This window comes from Xenopus tropicalis, chromosome 1 (genome assembly GCF_000004195.4).
Source record: "Xenopus tropicalis strain Nigerian chromosome 1, UCB_Xtro_10.0, whole genome shotgun sequence".
NCBI classification, from domain to species: domain Eukaryota; kingdom Metazoa; phylum Chordata; class Amphibia; order Anura; family Pipidae; genus Xenopus; species Xenopus tropicalis.
The window spans coordinates 133,052,509-133,074,439 of record NC_030677.2 but is presented as its reverse complement, the minus strand read 5'-3'; the positions used below and the strand labels follow the sequence as shown (position 1 = coordinate 133,074,439).

General features: G+C 37.9%; 1 protein-coding gene across 5 annotated transcripts in view; it reads right to left on the bottom strand.

The window, feature by feature from the left end:
* Window positions 1-21,931, bottom strand: part of tle4 (transducin like enhancer of split 4) — an 89,051-nt gene that overhangs the window by 32,091 nt on the left and 35,029 nt on the right. For 3 of the 5 annotated variants that reach the window (XM_012961022.3, XM_012961101.3, NM_001170501.1), the window contains 2 exon segments: window positions 12,726-12,927; window positions 11,991-12,007 (listed from right to left, as the gene is read on the bottom strand). In XM_012961022.3, coding sequence (XP_012816476.1) covers window positions 11,991-12,007; window positions 12,726-12,927 — 219 coding nt within the window. 5 annotated transcript variants of the gene reach the window in all.

The window sequence follows — 21,931 nt, the reverse complement described above, 5'->3', positions numbered from 1 at the left end:
CACGGAAAAAATATTTCTTTCTCCTCCTGTAAATAGAACAAAATTATATTTCATCATTTTGAATACTTTCAGAAACTGGTGATTAGTAGAGAACTTACACTTTCTTACCAACTACACTGAACAAGGCAATTTTATGTCTCAATTATCCTGGCAAATGGCAGCACGTTAAAGCATTAATTGCACTTCCGACATCTCTCACTGCCTGCCTGGGCACTGTGGATTTATCATCTTTTCCTGTGTCAGAGACTAACAAGAGAGATAAGCAAAGCAGGGTGCAGACAAGATATTCTGTGTTCTTTTCAACAGTTGGAAAATGTAAGCAGGGCAGTATCACTAGGGCTTTTTTGGCACAGCTTTACTTCTGCTTGTTCCCATTTGTACCTAAAGCTTTTGTCAACAGCTCAACAAAAATCAAAAGCAAACAACCCACTACAAACAGACCGGTGAGGAGTGTGAACCGCTCACTCACATTCCAGCTGCTCAATGTCTGTTCAAACTCCTCACTGACAAGGTTAAGAGGGTGAGGAGGATAAGCAAAAGGCTGCAGAACATGTCCACAAAGTAAAGACACTGCTTGGCTCCTGTGTATCAGTCTTAAGGGGCCATGACTCTTAAATAAGATTTGCAGGTGCATTTTTACCACATAAAATTCTAAAAGTTCTTAAAGGAGCAGTTCACTATTACAAAACTTTAATTATTATTCCACTAATAATGGTATAATAGATAATTGCTTTGTGTCTTTTTGCTTTTTTTTTTTCTCATGCCTTACATAAGTTTTGCAAGCCAGGTTGATGAACTTCTAAACTGAGAAAATGTGATTCATTAGTTGATACATATCTCAACAGTATTAGAGAAAAGCCAGCACCTAACGTAACAATATTAAGGCACAGGTCACAAAATTTTGTATCCATAACTGCCTTCTGGGGACTACATACCCTATATATATTTATATTTATATATTAATGCTATATCTATTTATAAACTCCTCCATCTGGGTGTGTGCAGGCCCAGATTCATGGCCCCAGATCCTGGGGAGGGAGGAGGTGGGAGATGGGGGTGGCATCTTTAGAAAACCGGCACTGGATGTGTGAATTTTAACAGATATGGGATCCTAGGTATGGGATCTGTTATCTGGAAACCCAAAAAGCTCTGAATTACAGGGCCTTTTTCCTAATTTCCCATTATTTGCCATTCAAATACCAGATTATAAAAATGGCTTCCTTTCCTTTGCTATAATAATAATAAAAAAAATTACCTTGTACTCAATCCCAACTTAGATATAATGAATCCTCCTTAATGAAGGCAAAACAATCCTATTGAGTTTATTTTACTGTTTAAAGCATTTTCTTTTAAGTAAACTTAAGGCATGGGGATCCATATTCCAGAAAGATTCCTTATTCATAAAAGCCCAGGTCCCAAGCATTCTGGATAACAAGTTGCATAAATAAAAATAAAAAAAGTGTGGGTGTGTGTGTGCACACACAAACACACAGGTAGAAACTGCCGGATTAACTCCCTTTTGACTTAAGGTAGAGCAGCAGCACATTCCTCAGTACAAGCTCGCAGTATACCTCCATGCAAAAAGTGCCAAAGTTTATTTCCGCTTAGTAGACTCACAAACATGATTTCCAAATGCAATCAGAAGTATTTCTGCGTGTGAAGGTAGCCAGGGCTACATTTCAAATAGCCTATACTTCTAGAAGCATCCAGTGGGATGAAATAAAAGCTATGTAATGACCATAAAATTGTGGTTCACGCATATGCAATTGCTTCTATTTTCCCTTCAGCTTATTCATTCTGAGGCACACCAATAAGCCCAATAATTCCTAGATTTACCAGATCATTTTTTATTCATGTCCCTGTATAGCAGAAGCAAGCTAGTAACATCCCACTGAGAGTACTGTCAGGCCAAATCCCTCAACCACTGAAAGCACTGCCTGGATAAATCTCACTTCACTTTCCGTTCTGCCAACCACTTAGGGCAGGGCCCAGGGGAGCTCTTCAGCTTATCCCTACGTACGAAATCTCATAGGCACAAGCCAGACTGACCCAATCAGTGCCAAGAAATAAAATTGTTTGAGAAAGGGAGAAAAGAAAATCACAGATGTTCATGCATTTCGCATAACCTGTGCCCTAAGTCCGTTGCTAGGGTAACGAAAGACCACCAGTGTGCACATTATTAGCTTTATGGAGTTATTCTCAGGGGCCATAAGCAGAGAAATGTGGAATTACAACATAAAGGGTTTTTATGGTCACTGTTCAGTGCATATAAAACTTAACTAATAGATTGAGAGTTAATGAACAATTATGCCTCTATTATATTAAAATGAACATTAAATTCCCCATGTAATCTTCTAACTGCATAAATACCAAACAAGCTATAGAGTATGCAAACTCATCCAATCCAATCCAATCCTAATCTTAACCATATAAATGCTAGTGCAGATTCCAAAAGGTAATACAAGACAAGAAGAAGTGAATGATTCTGATAGGGGGTGGTGGCAGCTGGTCTTTGTTCGCACCACAATTAGTCACACATTCACATTTACAACAAAATACAGATTATAGTATCACTTATCTGGAAACCCAATATCCAAAAAGTTCTGAATCACAAAAAGGCTATCTCCCACAGAGGCAATTTTAACCAACTAATACAAAAATGCTCTTAAAAAAAATTAATAAAGAAGTGATCATTTAATTTACCAGAATTAAAGGAGACCTTTAATATTAGGGGGAATCCTGCTGGTTTCTGTCTTTGCTTAACAAAAAATGGCCCACACAGTCACACAAGCAAAGAGAGGCTAAAGTTTCCTATCAGATCAGTCTAGCTTCTGATACATTCTAATGAGAAGTGAATCTACAGCTCACTCAGACAACAGATTCTTTTGTAGTAGGGTTTTCCCGGCTGAGAGGAACCCGGGGCCTCTTAATAGGATTTCCATGTTATTTCTAACACCTGCCTACAAGTTATTTGTTTACACTGAAGAAGGCAAAATACTCAAATCAGACATCTGCTTCTAGTTCAGCTATATCTTAGCAAGGCATCTGAAAAGTAGCTGTTACCATGGTGACTTCATTCTCTCCCAGTTGCCTGCCACACATTAACATTTTCAATTTTATTCTGCCACACCGCAGGCCCAACGTCTTAAGAAAAATGCAAAGTTCCTCTGTTGCAGTACAAATAAAAGCTGATGGTCTTTCCAAGTCAATTACGAGATGCCTAACGTGAACTCTTTAGTCATGGCTGCAGGTTACGACTGAGCAGGTTAGTCTTTATGTACTCAGCTCTATTTCAACAGGCTGCCTTACACACAACTCCTGTGGCTCTAGCTCTTACCAAGTAATTCAATTAGGATTAGCGTCTCCCAATTACAAGCCAGAATAAAGGTGTTCGACCGGCTATCATGTCTTGCCCCTTGGGGATTATCTTTTTATAGGGATACTGTCATGATTTTTATGGTATACTTTTATTTCTAAATTACACTGTTTACATAGCAAAGAATACACTTTACCATTTAAAATGTGATGGTTGAATGGTTGATGTATTTTTATTTTTTTTTTGTAATATTTGTGTGTAGGCAGCCATCTCCGTGCATTGTGCATGAACTTTCAGAAGGAGCCAGCGCTACACATTAGAACTGCTTTCAGATAACATATTGTTTCTCCTACTCCCATTTAACTGGAGGAGTCTCAAGGTGGACTTGAATTTCTTACTATTGAGTGCTATTCGGATATCAACTGGGAGCTGCTATCTTGCTACCTTTCCATTGTTCTGCTGATTGGCTTCTGGGGGGAAAGAGAGGGGGGTGATATCATTCCAACTTGCAGTTCAGCAGTAAAGTGTGACTAAAGTTTATTAGAGCACAGGTCACATGGCTGTGGCACCCTGGGGAATGAAGAATATGGCTAGCCCTACGTGAAATTTCAAAATTAAATAAAAAAAAAAAATGTGTTTGTGTTTTTGGAAAACAGATTTCAATGCAGGATTCTGCTGGAGAAGCTCTATTAACTGATATGTTTTGAAAAAAAACATGTTTTCCCATGACAGTATTCATTTAACATCAGACACCCAGGGAATTCTTCTTACACTAGAATATTTACATTTTGCTTTGTATCTTGTTAGATGTGATTCCAGCAAATGCATCCATTATACTTTGTGTAAAGAGCTAGTCAATTTGCAAGCCCATTAACTCCTATAACTGTAGTGGGAAACCTGAGGATGCAGACCACTAAAACATACTTTTAGCATATTCACTTAGTGCTTAATTGGTATTATTTACAAAACTTTGCTGACAAAAAATGTCTGCCGATCTGTGTGTGTGGTCAGCACAAAGGGAACAATTTTGCATTTTTATTTGAAATTTTGTATTTATTTTACTTCTTGCTCAAATTAATAATGTTCAACTAGGCATTCAAGGGCCAACAATGGAGGATGACTAGGGTTGGCAGCCTAATAGTCTGCATATGCTGTGAAAACGATACCACTTAACAGCACATACACAGACCTGTGCACTCTAAGGGCCATGTCCTATGGGGAGATTAGTCGCCTGCGGTCAAATCTCACCTACTGCGGATGACTAATCTCCCTGTGGGCCATGTCCCTAAGAGGTGCTTGATTCTGTGGATCTAAAGAAGTTGAAAACAGTTGACAGCTTCTCGTTTACAGCATAAGGCAGTGTGATAGACATATCTATAATTATTTTTTAGCAGGACATTATTAAAATGAGCAGCTGATTATTTTGAAAGCAGGGATAAACACTAATTTCCTGCCCTGGATACTCATGCAAGTTTAGTCCAAAGGTCATTTAGGGTGAATGCTTATTTGCTATCTTAGATATACCAAGAACAATAGCAGGGTGACTAAAACAACAATGATTTCATGTAATTTAACCTTGCTATAAGGTAAACGAGATCCTAACTAGAATACAAAGGTGGAAGGTTTGAAACCAAAACCATTCTATTAAAATTAATATGAATAGAAACATAGCTACAAGTTAGTATATGTTTCAACATTTTATTTAATGAGCAAAAATGATTGGCTTCTTCAGTCAGAAAGAATGTAAGCAAGCACCTGTTAAAGCTTTTAATTTAGCAGCACCAATAACGAATCCGAAAGGAATCACTGTTACCACGTTAAATTTACACAACCTTTTGCTTCCATTTATAGAAGTGAGTGATAATTATTTACAAGTGTTTAATAGTACCGCAAGGCATGCAGTACTTTTCAGCAGAAGTGCTTTTAATTAAAATAACATTGAACGTAAATAAGGTAACAAGATATTAAACACAGAATAGTGAGTCACGGCTATGAAATATCAATGTTAAATAGGAAGTTCTCTGTAACTCGCAGAAAATATAGGAAGAAGAGCGGCAAACCACTTAGAGAAGAACTATTCCTAGAATAGATGATCACTAGCAGGGGCTATAACACCCTGTGGGGCCTACATACTGTGATCTTGGGTGTCTCAAGATCACAGATGTAAGTAGGGCTATATACTATGATATTAGGTGTCCTTGACAGATGGCAGTATGTACCCATATGTTTTTGCCTAAGACCTTGTACCACAACTGTCTTCACCATGAGGTCTCACATTCACAGGCTTTAAATTAGAACAGAAAAAGGCAAAGGTACCGAATTTATCATTAGAATTTAACTACTCTATTTTGTGATGCGAGGTTCATGAGGCATAAATAGCTAATAGCTAATGACACAAGATATGGAATGGGACATGATTGATTTGGCCACAAATTCAACAGTACTCCCCCATCAGTACCCAAATAATATCCAATGCTTATGGCATGCAGTACTTTTCAGCAGAAGTGCTTTTAATTAAAATAACATTGAACGTAAATAAGGTAACAAGATATTAAACACAGAATAGTGAGTCACGGCTATGAAATATCAATGTTAAATAGGAAGTTCTCTGTAACTCGCAGAAAATATAGGAAGAAGAGCGGCAAACCACTTAGAGAAGAACTATTCCTAGAATAGATGATCACTAGCAGGGGCTATAACACCCTGTGGGGCCTACATACTGTGATCTTGGGTGTCTCAAGATCACAGATGTAAGTAGGGCTATATACTATGATATTAGGTGTCCTTGACAGATGGCAGTATGTACCCATATGTTTTTGCCTAAGACCTTGTACCACAACTGTCTTCACCATGAGGTCTCACATTCACAGGCTTTAAATTAGAACAGAAAAAGGCAAAGGTACCGAATTTATCATTAGAATTTAACTACTCTATTTTGTGATGCGAGGTTCATGAGGCATAAATAGCTAATAGCTAATGACACAAGATATGGAATGGGACATGATTGATTTGGCCACAAATTCAACAGTACTCCCCCATCAGTACCCAAATAATATCCAATGCTTATGAGAAACACAATGACATTTTTTTAGCCTGCAAACAACTTTATAGTGTGTAAAAGGTCATAACATATTCCTCAGGAAGTATCCCAAAACAAACTGTGACCTTCCCCTCACAATACAGATGTTTTTCAGGCTAAAAACCACATTGTGTGGACAGTTTCTCAAATTTACAGAGAGTTATTATAAAAAAAAATAGCAGAACACTTTACAAAATTCTAACTTTTAAAAATAAATATTAATGGGGTGGTTCACCTTTAAGTTACATTTTACTATGTTATAGAATGGCATATTCCTAGCAATTTTGCAGTTGGTTTTGATTATTAATTCTTTATAGTTTGTGTTATTTGCCTTCCTTTTCTACCTCTTTCCTGCTTTCATATGGGGGTCACTGAACCCAGAAGGAAAAAAAAAACTATTGCTATGTGAGGCTACAATTTTATTGTTGTCCCTTTTTATTACTTATCTGCCTATTCAGTCCCTCTACAAACCTAGGAACCTAGGAACAAGACAGTTGCTGAAATACAAAACTAAAGAGCTGCTTAACAAAAAGCTAAATAACAGAAAATCCATTCACAGTAAAAAATGCGGATCAATTGCATTCTATCTCAGAATATCATTAATTGAAAAACAAAGTGAACAACCCCTTTAAGTAATGCAAGAATTAGAAAATTCAGTATTTCTTTAATAAAAGTTTTTTCTAAACAGTTCATTGCCCAGAGGATCCAGCCACAAAATGCAAGACCATCACCAAGATGGAACAAAGAAGCTGCATTATACAGACCAATGTTAACTTCCTACAGCAAACTACTTTGCCTTCCTTTAAATTAAATGACCAATTACTTTAGTTTTTGATTCATTTAAAATCTCTACATTCAAAATAAGAAAATTGGAGATGCATCCAATTACAACCCTTTTCATATAGAAACCACACATTAGACTGTATGACAAAGTTGAAGGAATTTTTAAAAAAAAAAAAAAGTCTCCCACCAAGCATTGCTAATTAAGATTTGTTCTGCTTCAGCTAAATGGTTACTGGACAAGACAGAAACAAACAAGCGTGTCCTACCCTGACATATTAATACACGCATGTTCACCACCTGAGGACCATCTGTGCATTGAAAACATTATACCCTCTAATACACAAATAGAATGGCAACATATATTATTTTGAATTGGGGCAACAATTCCATGCAGTTTGTATGATCCAGACAAATATTTAGTACTTAGCAGTTTAGTTCCAATACATTTCTAATAGATAGAGGTTCCTTAAGGTGGCCATGCAAGCTACAATTATAATCTAAAGATCGTTCGCCCACTCTACTAACGTTAAAGGTGGCCACACACGTGGCGATTTGCGATCTTTCGTGCGACCGACGGTACAATCAGCCACAAACCGTTCAGGGCTGAAAGGGTAGATAAGGAGGTAGAAACAATAGGATTTCTACCTCCTTCTGCCGATTCAGCGCTGAAGGCAGATTTTGGTCAGGCGCCTTCTATGGCGCCCGATCAAAATTTTTTAACTGGCCCGATCGGTGAGTCGACCGATATCAGCAGCTTCGACTCGCCGACTTGCCATACACGCACCGAATATCATACGAAACGAGGTTCGTACGATATTATCGTCTCCCACCATACACACGCTGATTATGTGTGCATGATTTATTGGGATAACTTGATTTGGATATCAGTAATTACACCCAAATTGTACATTTGCAGGCTATATAACTGAAGCAGAACTTGTCTTTTATTATGTCACAGTAAAGCTGGCCATACACACAAAGATATTATCGAACAAAACAAGGTTGTTTCTTACGATATTCAGTGCCTGTAAGGCAGATTGGCGAGACGACAGATATTGCGAAAGTGTGATGATCGGCGTTTAGAGCTGAATTGTTAGATAGGGGTAGAATCCCTATTGTTTCTACCTTCATACCTGACGATTCAGCCATGAACATCCGTGGAGGGTGGGAATGATCTTTCCTGCCACCATTGGTTGTAATTGCAAGATGTATGGCCACCTTAAGCTGATAAGGCCCTTCCTCAGTGCCAATGTGCGAGTCTAAAGCATTATTAATTACACAGATGGTAAAAACCTCTTAATTTTTATAGGCATTTTAACATTTCTTTTTTTTTAACTTATCAATTAGCAGCTTGGTGGTTGAATGACATTTAAACACAAACAATAATAGTATATGTTGTTCTAATACAAAAACTGGACAGATTGCAATATTCCAAGCTTCTCAATGCATATCTGAGAACCTCTGTTCAGATATTTTTTCCGGCGACGCCCGTTACCCAAGAAGGCAGTCAATACTGTCCAGTATATAGACAGTGTGTATTATGTACAGTATGTGCATTACATTACAATTATATTTTTTAAAGCAGAAAATGGGTAAGAAGTATAAGCTAATGACACTGGTTTCAAGAAGCCTAGCTTAAACGGACTTCTAAATCAATAACATACTCAGGGCAAACACACAAACATTTCATTCATGTAGCTGCATGCCAGCAAATTTTCCTTTTATAAACTTATAATCTACTGTAAGGAAACGGGACTCCATAGAGGATTGCTGCATTAGGTATATACTCACATTTGAGTAAAACCAGCAGCAATGTGTATAGAACTAAATTAAGTCCACATCTACACTTCTGCTTCCCCTACTCACCACAAATAAAGCATTCGTGGCCTTACTACTGACGCATTCGCCGGAAATCACAAGCAAAACCAAAAGATAAGCAGATGTTGATAGTTACAACAAAAACCACACAGCTAAAAAGTATTTTATTAGCAGAATTACTAAAAAGCAATCAATGCCAAAGAATAAAAAAAGCATGCAATGAAAACAGGTGAATAGCTTTATGAGGCTCTAAGGTGATGCCCCCTTTACACCACTGAGTAATACAGCTTAATTACCTGCATCATTGAAGGAGTCTAAATTTACATTTTACAAGCAGCCCTAAAAACTGCCCTATTTAATAATCCGCACTGTGAGAGGCGAAAAAAAACACTGCCTCTGACAATTAAGCTTGCCTAAAGCCTTAAATAAATCAAGATTTTGCTACGATATCAAAATGTTACACAAGGGCCTGTATAACACTGCCCATATTCTCATTACATGGTACACTAATTACCACCGGCAGATCCTGAATTTTCTGCACATTAGAGGCTTTTAGAGAAGCTATAAAAATTTTCAGGCACCATTAATTTAAATTTGTATTGAAATTTCCTTTTGACAGATGGCCAAAAATTACTTATTATTTAGGGTATCAAAGCTGTCTGTTTGCACATTAGGAGCAGAGTAAAGCAAAAATAAGATTGAAAGACAGGCTGTTTTTGACACGTTCATTCATTACTTGTAAAAGAAAAAAAAAAGAAAAAGGAGCAAACTTCTGGATGACTAAATAAATTCCAGATACTAGTAAGCAGCAAATTTGAGTATCTAACTACAGATATGGGATCTCTTATCCAGAAACAGATTATCTAGAAAGCTCCAAATTATGGGAAGGCCATCTCCCATACTCTTTTTTTTTAATCAAATATTTCACATTTTTAATTTTTAACTTTTTTCATTGTAATAATAAAACAGTAACTTGTACTTGACCCTAACTAAGATATAATTAATCCTTATTGGAGACAAAACATTCCTATTTGACTGGGAGCTGCTATCTTACTAACTTCCCATTGTTCTGCTGATTGGCTGCTGGGGAGAAAAGGAGGGGAGTGATATCACTCTAAAATCTGTTTATCTGATATACATATTCTGATAGCTCAGTTAAGGTGGCCATACACGCACCGATATTATCGTACGAAACCTCGTTTCGTACGATAATCGGTGCGTGTATGGCATGTCGGCGAGTCGACCGATATCGCAGGAAGCTGCCAATATCGGACGACTCGCCGATCGGACAAGTTTGAAAATTTTGATCGGGCGCCATAGAAGGCGCCTGACCAAAATTCTCCCTTCAGAGCTGAATCGGCAGAAGGAGGTAGAAATCCTATTGTTTCTACCTCCTTACCTGCCGATTCAGCCCTGAATGGTGTGTGGCGGATCTTACGATGTTTCGTGCGACCGATGGTCGTACGAAACATCGTCAGATCGCCACGTGTATGGCCACCTTAAGTTTCCCACTGCCCATACAATTGCAAAGCCAAGACGTGTAGTTTTGAGTGGGCAGCTTGTGGCACAAGTAGGAGACTGGTATGATGCCAGAAGAAAGTCAGTAGGAATCATTGGCTCAGAGGGGCCATATTCTGTAAGATAAAGTTCCTGCTCTCCAGTTGCTTTTAATCTCTTTAACGTTATATACAAGTATGGGTAAGGTTTGTTATCTATGATAAAGCTGAATTCTGTTCCACATAAATGCTAATGATAAACCATGTTTACACTGGTCACATGCTCCATCACACTTACACTTCCTCTATGGCAGTGATGTGCATCAGTAATTATGTGTGCAAGTGACCTATATTGCTTATGTAAGTAAAGGGGACAGAGATAATGAGTTGCACTGTGCTACAGCTGTAAGTTATTGCGCTTCAAAACACCCCTTTCAGTCTGTAAAGAGACTCATGCAGTTAATGGTAGTGGCACAGACCTAAACAATCAGTGAAAACAATATTGTTATTGCTATATTCACACACCAACTGGGATCAACAATGCTAAACATGCACCATCACCTTCTGCAATTTAAATGAATATTCTTTACTACACTCATTCACCAACTCTGCTGCTTCTGCTTAGATCATAGTCACTGCTTACTTTATTAAGCTTAGATCTTGAGTTTCTAAGTGATGAGAATATTATCAAACAAAAACCACAAAAGTCAGTGGGAGTAAACTGTATGGCTGATTTAGAATGACAAGCTTTACTGTGAATAGTCATAACAATGTACAACTTGGACTATATGACTTTCTTATTACACATCTGTAAGGATTAAAAGGCTAGAAACAGCATACATTCAATCCCAGCAACACATTTACGCCACAGGCCACAAGAGAACCCTGAAACTTACAATCTATGTCAATCAGGTTCTTGCCAGCTGGCACTAAAAATTCAGCTTTTTGTGATTAAATAGATATGCTACACCTGTAAAAATAAGCCCTTTTCTTGCATTGGAAGCAACCCGAGCAGAGTGAATTTGCTAAGCAGATTAAAAAAAAAAATAAAAAAAAAAATTGGCTATTAGATAATAAACAATGTCAAACGTCTATATTGACTCCCTGAACACCTAGGATAAAACCTATACAGCCTAAACAATCGCACTGAAATCATTTTTGTGCTTAACTAGCCGTTTAACTTATTAAAAAAAAGATATTATATACACATCTTTTTAGTTTTCCATATAGGAAGTAGCAAAGTAAACCAGATTTAAAATTGGCTCCATAGACTCCACTGCTTGCACTTATTAACTACAAAAGTGTAAAAGGTTTGTACATATTAACATGCAGAACTGTTGGACTAAATCTAACAGATGGGAATATACTGGAATAATATATAGGAATCCACTGAAAAGGTCAACACAACTTTAAATCTTGTGCATAAAAAAACTTTAGGAATTAGATTCTAGAATATTTATACAGCATAAACTAAAATGTATTTAAAAGTAGGCCTTACCTTGATGGAATCTCTATCTGTAAGCAGCAAATTCAGCACAGGTATGAGGGAAAAAAAAAACCCCAAAATGAGTTATTTACATGGCATGTCACACTTACTTACTTAGATACCTAAAATATTACCAATTATCATAGTACACAAATCATTACAAAGAACAGTGAAACAAGTATATTTTATACTTCCTCTAAAGTCATACAGAAGCTGTTTTGTAGCATCTCTTGTTCAATACCAAATGCCCAGAGCTGGCCTTCCCACACAATTATAAATCCTCAGAAAGGTGTGATAAGGGGGGGGCTCTGCAAGTTTGCTCATGCTTCCCCTGTTAGACGACTCTTACCACCACCTCTTCCGGATATATCTCTGCTCACACATGATTCTCGTTCAAAAATAGATGATCTCTTAGCTAACTAACACATTTCAGGAGGAAGTTATTATATAACTGTAAGCCTGGGATGGGTGTAGCCTCTTTTTTTAACTGATAAAAAGTTTTAAATAAATAGGCTCTAAGGGTGAGCAAAAACACTCCACTGAACAAGTCATTGTTAGTACTAATTCCAATAAACATTTCTGAAAAAAGCTTCACACTTTCGTTTTTTTTAAAAAAACAAGCAGAGGATTCTAAAAAAAAATTGTATATTTATAGAACAGAATTAATTTCTAGATATTCTACAATGCAACATACACATTTATATATTGAGCTATAAAAAATGGAGAAATTATTATATTTGTAATGACCTCTTTGATGGTCGCTGTCATGGTGCTTTTTCTCATCCTTAATTGGAAGATGGGACTGGCCGCCTAGGGCACTGGAGAGAGCCAGCAATCCTGCACTGCTTCCAATAGGAGGAATGGCTGGAGGTTGAAGTCCAGAAGGATGCGGAGTGAGAGGCACTGGGAGACCATGTCCGTGAGACAAATGCTGTGCCTGGAGTTGCTGCTGCTGCGAAAAATTAACAACACATATTGAACTTGTTCAAATAAATAAAATTACAAAAAATTAAGGTGGTAAATATAAAGAACAATGACAAATCAATTTACATGAACACAAATAATACATACAAAAATCCATATTAATAAAGCAGCTTGATTAGGTATATCCATACTGCAGTTGTTCTGTAGCGCCACCACTTAGCGGTTCAAGAGTAATAAACCAGTAAAGTACACTATCTTGTGATATTGTTAGGACATTTTTTTCCATATTTACAGCACCACGGACTTGCACTGCGCAACAATTAAATCAATACTGCAATTTTTCTATTACTTTACAAACCGCCTGGTTTGCTGCTGCTGACTTTTGGGCAAACGTATGAGATTTTTGTCCACCGCAAACAATGGAATTCAACTACTCAAATTAAGTGAAAGGAAACACTGAAGTATAACGAAGATAAAATAACATAATTCGCTGATATATTATATATAAAGCTGAAAGGCAGATGCATAGATTTGATATACTACACATCTCCCTCGTTAATATTTTAAAACGGGCAGAGCTTAAGGTTTCAACTTGGCTTCAAGACAAAAGAAAAGTTCTAATTTTACGGGCCCTGTACCACAGAACACAGAGAGTTAATCCAAGAGCAAAAATCTGAATTAACAATCCAGAAAAGGGAATTGGTTGCAGCCACCGTTTTAAGCTCTTTAAGTGTCCTCAGCGGTACTTGAGCAAATTACTAAAGAAAATCTAATGTAGCAAGGCATGGGTTCTCCTGTAGGCTTGCTCAATAATGCTGAAATAATTGGGCACTCTGTGCACGTTTAGTGATGCTCGAATGAAAAGCTAGAGGCCTGCCCTTGTACTTTTCTCTTGCTGCTGACTCTGTGTTGTGACAGGTTTATTTGAGTGGGACTGTGATGCATGCACCAGTAACTATGCTGACAAGAGTTTAAAGTCATTTTTACCAGCACACTGGCAACATATACAGAAAGCCCTTGAGAGGTTAGGATTGGGAGTGCTTGACCTTAGCACAGATGCATCATGTTTCATGCTTTAACCACCATTTAGATGTAGGATTGTTTATTGCATTAGCAAAAACAGATAACAATTAGGACAACAGTAGAACGATTAATTCAAATAGGTCTAGCATGTCTGTACATTTACACGCAGAACTAAAAAAAACATGTGTATATGTATGCGAAATTGAGAGAAACCACTCTGAATCCTAAAGGACAAGGATTCTAATCATGAGACAAAATGTTTTAGAGCATAGATCCCCAACCAGTGGCTCACATTTGGCCTCAAAGCAGGTGCTAATTTTTTAATTCCCCAGATTAATGCAAGTCTTGGAGGGTCAAACCAATTTACCTACTAGTTGTCTGGTAGTCTGCCCAAGGCTAAGAAGCAGCCAATTATAGCCATTACATGAAACTACTGGGCACTTTTTAATATAATATTTAATATACAGATATCGCTCATTGACACCTTCTACATTTGGCTGAATGTGACTCAAAAGTTCAAAAAGTTGGGGACTTCTATTAATGGTATACTTTATTACCTAAAGGATTTTCCAGTACCAGGGAGTTCCACTTCTTGTAAAGAAAATAATACCAAAAACGCAAACTTTTTCCACCTAATTCAAAAGGTTTTTAAAAAAAGATCATTAAAGATATTCAATGAAAAACAAAAAAAATAAATAAAAAAAAAATAAACGGCACACAAGGTGTTTTTAATCACCAAAAACTCTTCCCCACTGACAGTCTCTTTGCATCTACCTGAATGAGAAATGGGACCGCCATAGACTTCACATTTCCCATTTAAAGGAAAGGGAAGTGGCGTGCATGCAAGGAAAGAGATGTTCTACGGATATGGTTTAACTGTACAAATTGGCACTCCCTCCAACAAAATTTCTATTTGTATGTGCATGCATTCAGATCCAGATTGGGATTCATAATAGGCCCTGACATTTTAAGTACACTGTGGCCCAAACAGTCCCCAGCAGCCCAATCAATAGTGACTCTATATGGCATCTTACAGTAGCCCATGTGGCATTTGCCAAAACCCACAGATTGCCAGTCTGGGCCTGACTGCAGTCAAATCTGATTTTTCAGATTTGATGCCTTTAAAATAAAATTCATGAGGAGGAAAAATGTTTCACATTCTTGAACTGCAACAGACTGGAAAACAGCAAACATATATGTAGCACACAAAATGTGTGTGTTGCACAATAGTTAAGCTTACAGTGCTTTCCAAGATGGTTATTCCTCAAGCCGTCACATGGGTCCAACTAACAATTACTTTGTGGTGGGTCCTAATAATAATTATTCATAACCTTGTATTAGTGCGAAGACACACTAATCTACTTATTAGCAGCTCCTTGTTATGGCTACTAAACAACCGAAAATACCCTGCCATAGACAATACTGAGCATTGCCTCTGCAATGTCTATTTTTCTAGCTGTGACAAGTAGCTTCTACTAGTGGCTCTGTATGTCTTCACCCTTACAGTAAATATGGATTAGCTATTATTTAATTTGAACACAAAATAAATGTCATAAAAATGAAGACATAACCAAAGAAAAAGAGAGGGGGGAAAAAAACAAACAGCAATTTCAAACTGAGGAATGTGTAGAACATGACACATGATGCATTACAGGGCTGACTGTTGCTGCTGCTGCAAGTTTGATAGAACAAAGACTGGCCTTTGTTTTTAGATCATGACTACCAGACACTGAGACATGACACCTTGTACAAAAAGATACTTGAAACTCAAGAAGCAAACAAATACATTTCCTTGTATGAAATGTCAGTCAAGCATGATTGATCTAGGAATGTACAGTATGTGTGTTAAACCACTTCCAACAGATTTTCTTTGTGGTGCTGGCCTTACACACAATACATATCGCACTTTTAAACTGCCCTATACACAAAGGAACACATTTCAGGACCTACAAAACATGTTTCTGAAATCTATTAGACCAGTGCTGTCCAACTGGCGGCCCGCGGGACGCATGCGGCCCTCGACCCCCCTCTGTGTGGCCCCCCACCTGTCTGGCTGCTTTGATGGCTTACCTTTGAGTAAGCATTAAATGGTATCAGTACTGAGATTAACTGCCCCCCTGCATTGCTCACACCTCAGATTCAGGCTGTAATCCCTCTGTATTGTTTAAAAATGTAATCCCCTGTGTTTTTCACACCTTTTAATACCTGCATTGTTCACCCCCTGCAGTGTTCACACCTCAGGCTCAGCCTGTAATCACTCCCATTGTTCACTTCTTCACACCTCAGACATAGGTACTGTAGGCAGAGTATGGCACATACAGCCAGCATAGGGCAGGTAGAGTATGGCACATACAGCCAGCATAGGGCAGGTAGAGTATGGCACACACAGGCAGCATAGGTCAGGGAGGGTATGGGACACACAGGAAGGGTAGGGCAGGTAGAGTATGGCACACACAGGCAGCACAGGGCAGGCAGAGTATGGCACACACAGGCAGGGTAGGGCAGGCAGAGTATGGCACACAGAGGTAGCATAGGGAAGGCAGAGTATGGCACACACAGGCAGGGTAGGACAGGCAGAGTATGGTGCACACAGACAGCATAGGACAGGCAGAGTGCTGCCTGTGTGTGCCATTCTCTGCTTGCCCTATGCTGCTTGTGGGAGGTGAACCTGGCAGGGGTTTGTTGTGGGAGTTTGTTAGCAGTTGGAAATAGCCATTAAATGGTCCCTAAGGTGTGTAGTTATGTACTGGGGGTTGCTCTGCTATCCACAGGGGAGGAGGGGGCATATGGAATTTAAGGGTATATCTTAATATGACATAATTCTTTCACATATGAATGATGGTCGATATCCCCACAGTAAGGACCAAGCATTTGGGATTTTGCTGTGCTACCACCATTGTGATAAAATAGGTGTGGTTTGAAGTGGGTGTGGTTTCAAAAAGGGGAGTGGTCAAAACTGGCTTCCATTAGCGGCCCTCCACCATGTATGCTAGAGAAATTCCGGCCCTTGGCACCGTAGAAGTTGGACAGCACTGTATTAGACCATAACATGATCAGGTTAATGTATTACTATGAGGAAAGTAGGGCCCAACGCATGGCTTCTTAATGGGGATTCAACCTGCACTTTCCATGCAACTTTATCTGCACAAATCTGCACTTTCAAAAAATGCACTTTAGTTTCCTGTAATTCATTCAGTGTGTGCAAGAAAACACACCTCCTGAACATACACACTATCTTAATACCAATATCTTTATATTGTATAGAAGATCTTAAAGAATTGAACAGATTGTGTCATCAGTAATAACCACAAGATAATGAGTCAATACTGAGGATCATTATACAATGGATTAAATGATAATCAAGAATCACAGTTTAAGAAGCCATCTTGGTAACACCAAAATAAGGACTCACAATAAACATTTATCTTGAAATTTGGATTCCAAATTGGTGGGAGAAATTAAGAATTTAGAGGAAACCCATGCATGCACAGGGAGAACAGATAACGTCCTACCTGGAATTGGACCCAAGACTCAAGCGCTTGAAGGCTAAACATTTTGCCACTGGGATGCCTTTATTATTAATGCTTAACACATTGAATATAATATTTTATTATTAATACAACAAAAATTATCCAAAAATGAAAGTGACATTTTATAGCAGGGTGCTTGTTAAATGAAAGGGAAAAAAAAAAAAACTTAATATTTAAAATCTTCCTAAACAAAAGCAGAATAAGATGGTTGGTATGACTGTGCAAAAGAATACCCCTCTCCTTGCGTTCTACTAGACTTTTATGCTATGACCCAGAGAGAACAAAGAAGAAAGTGATCGACTAGTATGAATTCTGGAATAAGTGTCTAAGATAAGTTCATGCACTAAGAAGAGCAAATGTCTGACCACTGCACATGCCGCTGTGCCTAATACTAAGATGCTCAAGAAGACAAGAGAAACAGAGGTGTATGGTGTAAACAGATTTACCATGCCTGACACTTGGCTTCACGATTCTGGTCACTGTATGCCCCAAGGACACAGGTGATTGAACTTGGAAGCTTCAAATGACTTTGGAGTCGATTCAAAAGGAAACTAACATTACATTGGTAGCTTATATAGCATTCATGATGAAAAGTCTTAAACAGGGAGGAGTATGTGTGTTATGGTCAGGGGGTATAATGCTTAAAAACGTAACAGAACTGTAATATTTGGTGGAGTTGGAGAGGCTAATAATATTACCAGAATGTAGTTGCAGAGTAAGTCTAGCGCTGAAACCTTCAAAAACACAACCCAATCAAACTGAAAAAGCTGCTAGGATAAGTAATACAATATTTTAAAAATTACTCAGCAAGTTCAGTTACTTTGACTTATCACTAGACTTTTCATATCATGACCTGGATGCATGAAAACTTTCAAAAGCAATCACAAGCTTGCAATATAATAAAATATTCAGCAGTGCTTTAAAAAGAGATTGTTTTTAAGACTTTGCGATTATATGAGGCACCAAAACCATGTTTATTAGACAAAAGAATATGGTCATCCATTGTAGCAAGGTTGATGCTCTGCTTCAGAGGCAACAGTAAGCACTGGTTAGATCCATAAATGAGGCCCAATGCTATCTGTGACACATGTCCCAAACAGCTGCTAAAATTCCTTGCCTGGCTGAGCAAGCATGATTCTAAGAAAAGCAAGGTCCCATTCTGTGCTTGCATAAGCACCTGCCTGCGATCCAAATATCATTAATTTAACCCTTAAACTCCTCTGTGCATTCACACTGTTTGCATTAAAAAAAAAAAATAAGTTGAAAGCAACCGTGTAATCAATATGTCTTTGAGTCAGTTTTCAAAGAGGTGCCAAATTTTGCTATATTTAGTTGCCTAGAGCTATTATACCCAATTTTATCCTAATAACGGTGCGTATACACTATGGGGCCCATTTACCAAAGTCCGAATTTCGGACATTTAAAAGAGCAAATTTAATCCGATAATTTCTGATGTGCGTTAAAAGCGCGAAAATTTTGCATTGTGGTTGTACGAAAATATTGCGGTAGGATCCGAAAGTTACAAAATTTATTTGTGTGTTTACATACATACATACACACACGTGTATGTACATACATACACACACGTGTATGTGTGTGTGTGATAGATATATATATATTGCACAGACACACAAGAACATACTGATTTTTTTTTTCTATATATTATAACACAGACATAAATACTAAAAAAAAAAAAAAATGCCCTCATTCTAGAATTGAAAAAAAGAATCATTTAAGTAACCTTCTAAGTAATATTTGAAAAGATGTAATAGGTGCCGCATCAAACCAATGAATTATGAGTTCAAAACCTATTAAAATGTAATGTTTTTTTCCTGAGCTGAGGGGAGAGAGATTTAAATCCACTGAATTTTAATATTTCAGCTTGAGCTGCAGGAGGTATAGAAAGTCCAAATGAACTATTCCATCAGCAGCATTCAAGCATGAACATTTTAATCAGTTTTACTTCCTTGGAGTTCTCTAACACAGTTTACGCTGTCATTCTGAAAGCACTTAACACAGAGAGTGTGAAAAACCACCAAGGCTTGTTATTGCCTTCACAAATGATGGCAAATAATTTTGCAGACTTCCTATCATTAAAATGTCACTGCTAAAATGGAGGTTCAGCATTTCTGGTGTTAAAATTGTACCACCCCCCCCTACACACACGAGACATTTGGACAGCTAAAACAAGTTATTTTATTTTTGTTATAAAAAAAATGAATACATATAAATCTTTCCCTAAGAAAAAAGGTCAGAAATGTACTCAATAAATTCTCACTTCATGCAACACAATATATCCCCCCCGTTTCCCAAAAGGGAAGAGAACTTTTACATAAAAAATTGCCACCGCCACAAAACATATTAATACAGGGGTGGGCAAACTTTTTGGCTCACGGGCCACATTTACTCACCCCCGGGCCGGACCGGGCCAGGCCAGCGTTATGCCCCCTTCGTCTCTTTAATTCCGGCCCGCCAATGACACAAAGTCTCGCGTGAAGAGACTTGGCGTCGTCGGCGGGCCGGATTAAAAAGGCCAAGGGGCCGGATGTGGCCCGCGGGCCGTAGTTTGCCCACCCCTGTATTAATAAGATCTAACTTAACTAAGTTTTAAATTGCTCTTTCAGTACCTGCAAAGGGCAACTGTGTAGCCAAAATGTGTCTACTGAGCAGCAGTGATATTTTGGCTGCTGGCAGGGATGATGCAAGACATCGGAAATAAAATAAGGAGATCTAGACCACTACTGGAAGGCTGTATGCTTAAGTATAGGTGGGTCAGTAAACTATCATAGAAAAGCTTCTCGGCTACTAGTTGTTTATGCTGTTCACCCATACGTGGAGCTCCAAATTCTTCAATTTTCATTTTATAAGCATTTTTTGACATTTTTGTTACTATTTGTTAGGAATTTTACATTCATATACTGCCATTTTTTGTTTATTTTCGGAGATGATGTGAAATTTAGTATTTGTTATTGTTATATATATATATATATATAAAAATCTCTACTAGAACCTGCAGTGCATAGTTCCTAACCTTGTGCTCCGTGAACTGTGACTTTGCCTAGAGGCATTACGCTCTATCGATTTTCATACACCAAGCATGTATATGTAAGCATAGACAAAAGCAAAGACAGCCCTTGAAAAGAAATCATTCAAACACTTGCTGCATCTGGTAAGAACTGTAACTTCTGAAACACAAACTACAATATCCATCCATTGAAGATGCCCAGTCAGAAAAAAGTGAGGCAAAGCTCAAATAACCACGCAAACACACAATGTATGCAGCTCACAAACTAATTTTCCACCCCTTATGTCTTTTAAGGTGTAGGCCTTTGATAAATAAAATAGAATTCACAAATGAATGAAAACCATAAAATTCCAATACCAGAACTGCTCCACAAATGGCATGCAATCTGGTCAGCATGGTATGCTGCAAGATGAGTAGTAATTAGCTAGCTAGCAGAGAACCACACCAACAACAACTCACTAAGCCATGTTGGAGCAGCTTTGCAGAACTGCTGCTGCCTAATCAGCCATGTCAGCTATTGTTCAGGTCAGGATTACAAGACAAACGTTAAGGAACAGGAGACATTCTGAATGATACTTACGATCCGCTAAACCCCATTAGTGTGAACTAAATAAACTGATATGCCGATACATGGGAAGAAATTAGAAGACATCTCCCTGGCCAAGGTGGCGGCATCACTTATTAAACATTATGAGATTCTTTTTTTGAAAAGAAAATTTATTCACGAATACAGTAGAAGGAAGGAAAAAATAATCTACTCTTTTATTATTATTATTATTAACATTTATTTATAAAGCGCCAACATATTCCGCAGCGCTGTACTCTTCTACAAGTTATTTTCACTAGTGATTTTAGTGAGCATACTTTTATAAGCAAACAGGTGAGGAATACACAGTCATAATGTCTCCAGTAACAAACAACGTAGAATTGGTCGGAGTAAAGATCAGTGACTTTCGATAGGGCATAATCATTAGATGCTACCTTTCTAATTAGTCAGTTTATTTTCAACTTCTGCCATACCACAGCTAATCCAGGTCAACTGCAATTGATGAGATGTTGGATTAGAAACAACTAGAAGCAACAGAGGTTCTGCTGAAAACCTCTTACAACATGGAACATAGCAGAACACTTTATTAGAAGAGTAGAGCCTACCAAAATATCAGAATAACCCACAAATGTATATGGCGAACCAACCACCAATGGAAAAAGATTGTAAGATTGTAATGCACAATGCACAACTGAAATTTGCAATTTAATAAGTGTCAAATGAAAATATATCACTGCAAAACAACAATTATTCCGTTCCCCCATAAAAAAAAAAGTTGTCCATTTTGCTCTAATTTCTCAGGAGCAACATGTTGCTCACCACCCTTTGATGTTGCTACCAAGAGCCTATTTGGCAACAACCAGGGACATTTTTTTGTGCTTATGTGGCTCCCCAATGCTTATTA